Raw genomic sequence first — 9,877 nt, 5'->3', positions numbered from 1 at the left:
CGGTGCATGCGCTGTATGATGGACTCCCACCAACTGGCACAGGCGCCTGCGCTGAGTGGCTTGCCTTACTGGTAGGTGGGAAAAAGTGACTTCTGTTTAGGCGTAAAGCAGCGAAAAACACTGAGAAAATGTCGAGGGGCACTGTGGCAAAGGACAATCGGGTGCACAGTGAATACCTCAGGAATGAATACTTTGCATGGGAAGGGACTGGAGACTGAAAGGCCGTGAAGGAATTTTTCCGCTAATTGAGGAAACCAAAGGTACCAGTCTTCACTCGGTGAAGCGGAGTGGAAAAAACAAAACACACACACACGAGAAGAACCACCAACAGACAATAAAACCAAACGCGTAAAAGACAGAAATTGAGCGGCGAAAGAAGAGGCTGAAAGGCTGTTCGTTCATTGACGAGTTGAATAATCTCTAGTAAAAGCCCGGAGACAATGCATTTAAAACTTGGGACACATGTGTCAGGACCTGAGGTCTGTAACAATTTCATTGTGTGTAGTGGGGAAGGGAATTTGTCTTCAACCGTTTGTGAGACAGTAGCTTCTTGGAGGTGTGTAGACAGGGGGCTTTCTCCACCTCACGTCTGAAGCGTGCCGTTGGGAGAATTAGCATACTTTTTCTCTGCCGGGACAGGACCTGCAGAGAGTGGCCAGATCTCAGCCGCTCCACTCACCTCCTCTCCCCATGGCTTTCTGTAATTAAAAAAAAATCTACAGCGAAGTTAGGCGACCCTGCACCACGCTGCTAGTCGTGCAGTAATCTTTCTTAACCACTCCGGCTCTTTATTTCTGAAATCCTTTTCATACTTCGACCCCTCATTTATGAAAGTGATTATTTGGAAATACAAAATGTGAAGAAAAAAAAAAAAGCCCTCTCTGTTGCTCTTTTGCTATTGAACCTCACTCTGCCCCACTAGTCAATAAAGTTGGGATTGTTGTTTCACCTGTGATTAATTAATCAGAACATTAGGTTGTTAGTATGTAGAAACTTAGTTTAATCTTGATAATTTTTGCTGCCATTTGAATTACTGTCTTCACTGGGTCTTTCTGTTCTGTCAGACCAGTGTGAAGCCCAATCTATTTATTTTCTAAATTTTTTTTTCTTGTTAATGGACACAAGCCAAAATGATTTTCTTTCCCATAATATATACACAGGAAAATTATAACAGCAAATAAAAACAAATGAGAAAATGATATTAAAACAACCTAAAATACAGAGGAACGTTATGTACTATAAGCAAAGGAGAAAGCGTATTTTGTTTGAGAAAAACATGGTCAGAGCCTGAGATATTTATTACAGCTCTGGTTATCAGATAGTAAAAGAAACATGAAACTAGAAACTGTCCCCTTAAAAATGTGCAGATAAAATGAACTTGAGGTGAAATGACCCAAGGCATTATCCAGACCTGATGCAGAAGTCATTATTGGACAAAAAAATTACTACCTCTGCCATTGAGAAGACAAAACACCTTACCCATTGCTGCTAAGAAGATAAAAGTATAGGAAAAACATTAAACTTAGTGGCATTAGAGAATTTGGCATAATAGGCATGATAGTCCCAAATGAGCCATTGGCATAACTCACAATTTGATTTCAAAAAAATCTTTAATATAAGCTAGAGTTATTCTAACAAAAAATTTTAATAAGCATTTCATTTTGAAATAAATTTAAATTTGCAAAAAGTTATAAAATAGCCCAAAGACCTTTCATATACCATTTACTCAGCTTGCCCTAATGTTAACCATTTGTCAAAACTATGGAATTTATGTTGGTACAATATGATAGACTTTACTTGATCTCTTTACTTTTTCAACTACAACCTTTTTCTGTTCCAGAATATAATCTTGGACACCACATTACATTTAATCTGATAAATATTTTAGTGTAGCTATTATTGTAAGTGCAAGTGTAAAATGAACAAATACATAATTAACAAATCTAACTTTATGATTTTGTACTGTTTAATTTTGTCAGCAGACTAAAATGAGAACTAACTTGATTATTTGCTTTATAGTTTATCTAAATTGATGTTTTGCCCTCTCACCTTCTGTTAATTAGGTTCCTACCTTTTCTCTATCATGCTTTTGGTTCTTTTCAAGAGAAGTCAACATAACTAAGTTAAAGGGTCTATATGTGAAACTGCAAAGATAGAGTCTGTCATCAATTTTATACCACTCTCTAGGGTATTCACTAATTTCCTGGAAATGCCAGCCTCTTCTCTATACCAAAAACTAATTTCCCAGGATACATAAGGGAACTCCTAATGTGGTGTTTTCTCCTCCAACAGGCCTCTTTATTTCCCTCTTTTTTTCCTCTCATATCAAAACTTAGCAAGCCTACAGCTTATTTCCTGAGGATATTTCCAAGGACAGACTAGCCATTCTGACAAAATAATTGTGTCAAGATGTTTCTAGGTGAAATTGGCATAAAGTTACTCCTACTAAAGATATGTACTCAGTGGCTTCCGGTTACTTCATTGAGGAGAAATAACTCCATTGCTGGAATTTTCAGGTACCATGGCAAGTCTATGGAAGAGGTTTTTGGTGGATCGGCAGGTCTTCCAGATCTGCTTAAGGCAGATGCTTCCTGTGATATCAATCACAGGCCTAAACCAGGATGGACTTGGAGCTAGACGGGAAAGAAGGAGGTTAAGCATGTAAATAAATAAATCTGTTTCTTATTTTTTTAATTAAAAAATTCTTTTTCATGTTTATTTTTGAGAGAGAGAGAGAGACAGAGCATGAGCAGGCAAGGGGCAAAGAGAGAGGAAGACACAGAATCCGAAGCAGGCTCCAGACTCTGAGCTGTCAGCACAGATTCTGACATGGAGCTCGAACTCCCAAACAGTGAGATCATGATCTGAGCTGAAATCAGACGCTTAACTGTCTGAGCTACCCAGGCGCCCCAAGCCTGTTTCTTTTTATAATAACTACTCAGATTTGCAGGAAATTTCATATATAACACATAATTGAAAATATAGTTCTATATTATACTATAGTACTACAAAAATAAACAATTTTATATTATTCATCTCATTTCTCTCTATTAATAATAGTTACTCAGGAGGTGAATAGCTTATCCCAGAATTTGCTATGAATTAACTTTCTGATATTCCATCATCTACGGGTTTTTTTTTTAGCATCTACAGTTTTTATGAATATTATGTTAGCAAGAAGTAATCATTAGATTAGATTTACTAGTACTTACTAATAAAATGTTTTCTCTCTGCATTTCCTTTTCCAGAGTCACCCCAAGGACAAAATGTTGAAATAATAGTTTGTTTTTAGTATTCTTAACCTTCCCTTTTTGCACTCCTCCCCGCCGCCCTCCACTGCCGACACTATAATTACTTTTTACTACAGGTACTAAGTACCCTTCTGCTATCCTCTCGCAGTACCTGTGAAAACTGGATCTCAGACATGAATATGATACCTGCATTTTACAACCTGACATGATTTTAACCCAATGTGTTAATTCTCTCAGGGCATCTGCTTTTAGTTTTTTATCTCTATTTGTGGAATGAACAAAAGGCCCTAACTTCTACTAAAACAATTTAAAGCTTTACTGTGGGAGATCCTCCAGTGGGGGAATATATGGAAAGAGTAAGGTTCCAGTATAACAGAAGGTGGCAGCTTATATTGCTTCTATAAGATTCATTCTAAACTTAATTATTTTATTGATTCTATAGTGAAATTGTTATCAGGCTTCACTAGTTTTCATGTACAGAGGAAATAATTTAACCCAAAGGTCTTTTTCACTGTAATCCTTTATCCATATGATCTCCAGAGGTGTTTTATTCCCTCTCAAACATAATGCATTTGATCATATCACTGTTTTCAAGATCCCCTTATGATCTTAGAATGACTGCTATTGTTCCAGACATCATATCCATGTTCCAGGTGGGAACATTTATAAAATTTCTTTCTTGGAAGTTCCATGCTTATGTCTCATTGCTACCTCTATCTTGAAAAGCTCTTTTTTTACATTTTTTTTAATTTTTAATAAGCTGGTTACTTTGTCATCTCCAGCTGTTTAGATGTATATGTCTTATTCTTTTTATATTTCCTAACAGGGTCCATTTGGCCCAGGCCTCAGACTCAATATATGCACCCTGCATTTGTTAATTTATTCTTAAGAAAGATGGTGGCTATATTGCTAACTCCTATGACATATGAATCACCTGAAGTGGGGCACAGAGTTATTCTTGTTATCCTCATAACATAAATTCTTTTAGTTTCATGCCATTAAAAATATTGTTACTCTGAGAACAATTATTAATTGGGGTCTGAAACTCAGTGATTAAATCAAGTTCTTCTAGGTAATAAGGGCAAATAGATTGAACAAATGAGAGCCATATACCAGTTAAGGTTCATCTTTCTAGATTAAAATGTAGTGCTGTCAAACTGAGGGCCTCTGGCCATGTAATTATTTCCCTGAAACAAAACCCATGTGAAGAAAAATAGTAGATTTATTGCCTTTCTTCCTAGGGATTTATAGTTTGTTCCTTCTTTCATTCACATAACAATTACTTTATGATTTATCCCACATACTCATCTGTGGGCTGGAACACTGCCATGGTTACTGGAATAACTGAGCAAGAATAAGCAGAGTAGTTGTATTAATGAAAGCAAGAAGTAAATACTAATATTTCTGATACCTGAATTCATAGTGAATGGAGAAACTTATTCCTATTGAACATGATTTTGCTTTGTTCTTAATGCACCCTGTTTTTAATTTGAAGAATGTTATTGGAAGGTTATTTTCTTAGAAATATTTATAGAAATCCTAAGAAATGGTTGAATCATGTTTTTAAGACCCCCAGTGTCAACCACCTGTACTAGAAGGATAAAAGTATTTTAAGGGGCTTCCACTATACTATGAGTCATTGATTGCTCTCTTTTTAATACTTTCTTGTAATCATCTACAGGTATAAGAATGGCCGTGGAATTATCAGAAGGAACTTTGATAATACTGCTTCCTGCTTATCCAAAACAAGAGCACTCATACAGCAGGAAATTCAGTAATATATTCAAGATTCTCATTTATCTAACACATTTTCTTTGTTGCTTGTTACTGATACTTGCTGAACAATATACACTTAACAGTAAAATAGAATTCTTAGATAATTTGAATAATAATACAAAATAAGGAAACAAATATTTATATTAACATACTCATGTATTATTTTAAGTCTTTATTACTACCTCATCATAAATTAATCATCTAGAATATTCTCTTGTAGGAGGAGGTATTGTAAGAACATGTAAGTCATTGTCCTATTGTTACTGAAACCTAAGTTCAGCTGCCCATCAGTTGAAAGGCCAATACTCAAGATATGAGTTTTGATTGGAAAGGAATATGAGTTTTATTCAGGAGGCCAGCCACCTGGGAAGAAGGTGGACTCTTGTCCAAAGGCCAGCTCCTAGGTTTCTACCTGGCCCAGAGTTTTAAATGGGTTTAATCAGTTAAGGGAGTATAGTGGTCTGTGACACTTCTTGATTACATGCAGACTCGATGATGCCAGCTACAGAGTTATCTTGGTACTCGGAAATTTTGCAGGAAATTCTGTTTTTTTGGTGTCCAGGACTGATTGTGCAAGAAGGTCTTGTTCCTAGGTACCAGACGGTGGTTGCTCAAGAGCACTCTTATTTTTGCAAAGGAGGGGAAGGTCTATAGATTCACAGAGGTCAGTAAAGTCATTTGTGTGACTTTAACCAGAAAAAAACATTTTGCTAAAAGATTGCTGGGCTAAACAGAAAGCCAAGGTGGCTTCAAGCAGACATGCTGGCCTCAGTGGCCTGGGAAAGTTTTGGCTCCTTATTCCCCGAGGCCAGTGGTCTGCAAATACCAAAGAAAGCAAATTAGTTCTGTTACAGATGAAGGGCCTTAAGTCAGCAGGCAAGGAGTGTGTTAACTTGAAACAAGTTAGCCCTTAAGACCAGCTGGAGTGCTGTTACACTATACGTGTGTGTTAGACTATCACTCCACACGTGGTAAGCTACAGCTTTGGAATGGAATAGCATTTGTGCACATTGCACCCATTCTATAGCCTACATAAACACATGGCAGAGACTGTACTCTGAGAAGGTGAACAACACATAACTTATTAGAGGACATGGTTGTGTGTGTAGAAGTGAAGTGTATTAAGAACCTATTTTGTTCAAGAGTTGTATAGAACATAAAAAATATATAGTTTTTTAATCTTTCTAAAGGGCCATAGACATCTCTAAAGAGATAATTTTAAAACATTGAATTTGTAATAATTCTGGTTGGACTTTAAATTCATTCATTTAATTCATTCATTTAACTAAATTCATTCATTTAAATTCATTGATTCATTCAATCTGTCTTTTCCAACAGCACTAAATTTCTCATTTGATTACTGCAGAGCTCCCAGAAATTTCGGTATTCATTTCTGATACCTATTTCCCTATCTCCCTTTCACTCTTCAACCTACTAGAACTTTATTTATGTTCTTAGTATTTCAGTAAAATTGCACTCACTGGGCCCTTTTCTCAGTTCATATTTTATGTGATCTGGAAATGGCTATTAGTGAGGCAATTACAGTTATCGGATATTTTCCCAATTTTAATGACCAAACTGACAAGAGAGAAAAAAATGAAGATATCAAAAGGTAATATAGAACTTTTGATTTTATGTAATTATTTTATGTAATTATTAGTAAGAAAAATTAGGCTCAAACCCCAATGTATAACAAAACTGAGTGGAAAACAACCCAGTTTGGCAATTATAGCTAAGCATTGGCCCCCCTGACCTAACAGAATGCTAAAAAAGTTTCTGATGAGTCAAAATGAGGTGGCAATAGTTGAACAATGGAAAGGATGAGTCTGTATCTAGGGCAAGTACAAGTTCTTGGGAGCCTTTTAGGGTAGAATTGGTTTAAGACTTATATGTGAGTGTTTTTTTTTTAATTACTTTTACATTGACCACACTCTAAGCATAACACCTAACAAAACACATTTTTTTTTTTTTTTTGCTTCCCATTATCTCTTTAAATCTTTCCAGTAGTGGGAGTTTTCCTCCACTATTAAATTAGAGTTCCAGGATTTATTTTCTACTCACTCTTAGATAATAAACATTCCTTAAAAACATTTTCAGGGCCCAAACAGTCTGGATTCAGAAATTGGAGTGTTGGTTCTTGTATAATAATCAAAACTCTGCATTTAATTCAAAGTTACAGTTTTCCTCCTTCTTTCAGCTAGTGCTGATCTTAGGTGCCATTTTGCTGACCTTGACTTCAGGCCATTCTAGATTTGGAGCATGAGACAGAGGAAGAAAAGATAATAAGAATATATTTACTTGAACTTGGCTTTGGTGGGCTAGATTTGAGTTCCTGGGTTTGGCAGGTATTTAGAGCTAACTCTTTCATGGATGCTTTTATGGGTACTTAGAAGAGTCCTACCACTGAGGTCTCTCACCTCTTGTTCCCTAGTAGATAAATCTGTGTTTGAACACTTCTTTGATATTCTTTCCTATGAGAATCCTATTCTTTATCCTATCCTTGTGGATGGGCCCCTTGATCCCTTTCAGTAAGTCTATTGAACTGAATCCAGGGTGAGCTCTTCTTCATATATGGCCCACCTCCAGTCATGGGAAACCCTTACATAGACTTTACCTTGGCAAATTAGAGTGCAGGCCAATATCCAAACAATAGAAACTCTTCTCCTTTAGCACCATAGCAATTGGTGAGCCAATTTCTTGACTTCTTGATTTCTCTGGACAGGAATCAGACTACTCATTATGCCTCACCACTGTAGGAGTAAAGCAGTGTGCTCTCTCAGTAGGCTTCTTGGAGGCCTCTGCACATCCAAATGAAAGTGAGGAAAGTGAACAGGCATTCCCTGTTCTCTGCCCATTGGGGATGGAAGACCTCAGAGGTCCAAGAGTTTTGTGACCATTTTCTTCAAAATATGAATTTTTTCACTATATTGTACACTTGAAACTAATATACCATTGTGCATTAATTATACTGGAATTAATAATAAAGGAAAAGAAATCTGAATTTGAGTCTGACACCTTACTTTAGTATGAAGTGGCCGACTTCTTACTACTTCTTGATGTGTCAGCTATAACTTGTCAATGCCCTCAGATATTTCTTTTTTGGGAAATATGAAATTTAATATGAATTGAATCGACCAAAACACGAACACATTATTTTCTTTTTTCTCTACATGAACTTTTGTCATCTTTTTATTTTATTTTATTTTATTTTATTTTATTTTATTTTATTTTATTTTATTTTATGTATGTATTTATTTTTAATTTATATCCAAGTTAATTAGCATATAGTGCAACAATGATTTCAGGAATAGATTCCAGTGATTCATCCCCTATGTATAACCCCCAGTGCTCATCCTTACAAGTGTCTTCCTTAATGCCCTTTACCCATTTAGGCCATCCCCTCACCCACAACCCTTCTGGCAACCCTCAGTTTGTTCTCTGTATTTAAGAGTCTCTTATGTTTTGTCCCCCTCCCTGTTTTTATATTGTTTTGCTTCCCTTCCCTTATGTTCATCTGTTTTGTATCTTAAAGTCCTCATAGGAGTGAAGTCATAAGATATTTGTATTTCTCTGACTTATTTTGCTTAGCATAATACCCTATAGTTCCATCCGTGTAGTTGCAAATGGCAAGATTTCATTCTTTCTGATTGCCAAGTAATACTCCTATATACCACCTCTTCTTTATCCATTCATCCATTGATGGAAATTTGGTCTCTTTCCATACTTTGGCTATTGTTGATAGTGCTGCTATAAACATTGGGGTGCATGTGTCCCTTTGAAACAGCATACATACACTGAACATAACAGCATTATCCCTTGGATTAATACCTAGTAGCGCAATTGCTGGATCATAGGGCAGTTCTATTTTTAACCTTTTGAGGAACCTCCATACCGTTTTTCAGAGTGGCTGTGCCAGTTTGAATACCCACCATTTCTCTGCATCCTTGCTAACCTCTGTTGTTGCCTGAGTTGTTCATGTTAGCCATTCTGATAGGTGTCAGGTGGTATCTCACTGTGATAATGATTTGTATTTCCCTGATGATGAGTGATGTTGAGCATTTTTTCATGTGTGGGTTAGCCATCTGGATGTCTTTGGAGAACTGTCTGTTCATGTCTTTTGCCCATTTCTTCACTGGATTATTTGTTTTTTGGGTTTGAGTTTGATAAGTTCTCTATAGATTTTGGATGCTAACCCTTTACCTGATATGTCATTTGCAAATATCTTCTGCCATTCTGTTGGTTGCCTTTTAGTTTTGCTGATTGCTTCCTTTGCTGAGCAGAAGCTTTTTATTTTGATGAGGTCCCAATAGTTTATTTTTGGTTTTGTTTCCCTTGCCTCCAAAGACATGTTGAGTAAGAAGTTGCTGCGGCCAAGGTCAAACAGGTTTTTACCTGCTTTCTCCTCTAGGATTTTGATGGCTTCCTGTCTTAGGTTTACGTGGTCTTTCATCCATTTTGAGTTTATTTTTGTGTATGGTGTAAGAAAGTGGTCCAGGTTCATTCTTCTGCATGTCACTGTCCAGTTTTCCCAGCACCACTTGCTGAGGAGACTGTCCTTATTCCACTGGATATTCTTTCCTGCTTTGTCGAAGATTAGTTGGCCATACATTTGTGGGGCCATTTCTGGCTTCTCTGTTCTGTTCCATTGATCTGAGTGTTTGTTTTTGTACCAGTACCATACTGTCTTGATGATTACTGCTTTGTAATACAGCTTGAAGTCTGGGATTGTGATGCCTCCAGTTTTGTTTTTCTTTTTCAGGATTGCTTTGGCTTTTTGGGGTCTTTTCTGGTTCCATACAAATTTTAGGATTGTTTGTTCTAGCTCTGTGAAGAATGCTGGTGTTATTTTG

At 36.6% G+C, this 9,877-nt stretch overlaps 1 protein-coding gene across 10 annotated transcripts in view; it reads left to right on the top strand.

Moving 5' to 3' along the window:
- Positions 1-13: 13 nt before the first annotated feature.
- FAM237B (family with sequence similarity 237 member B) overlaps positions 14-9,877 on the top strand; it is a 165,878-nt gene continuing 156,014 nt past the window's right edge. For all 10 annotated transcript variants that reach the window (XR_007146486.1, XR_007146484.1, XR_007146487.1 and 7 more), the window contains exon 1: positions 14-479. Coding sequence is in view for 2 of the 10 variants with exons in the window: in XM_047831130.1 (XP_047687086.1) it covers positions 441-479 (39 nt within the window). In the remaining 8 variants the exon portion in view is untranslated. The remainder of the gene's footprint in view (positions 480-9,877) is intronic.

This window comes from Prionailurus viverrinus, chromosome A2, assembly GCF_022837055.1.
Source record: "Prionailurus viverrinus isolate Anna chromosome A2, UM_Priviv_1.0, whole genome shotgun sequence".
NCBI classification, from domain to species: domain Eukaryota; kingdom Metazoa; phylum Chordata; class Mammalia; order Carnivora; family Felidae; genus Prionailurus; species Prionailurus viverrinus.
The sequence above is the reverse complement of the archived record's forward strand: the minus strand, read 5'-3'. Positions and strand labels throughout refer to the sequence as shown.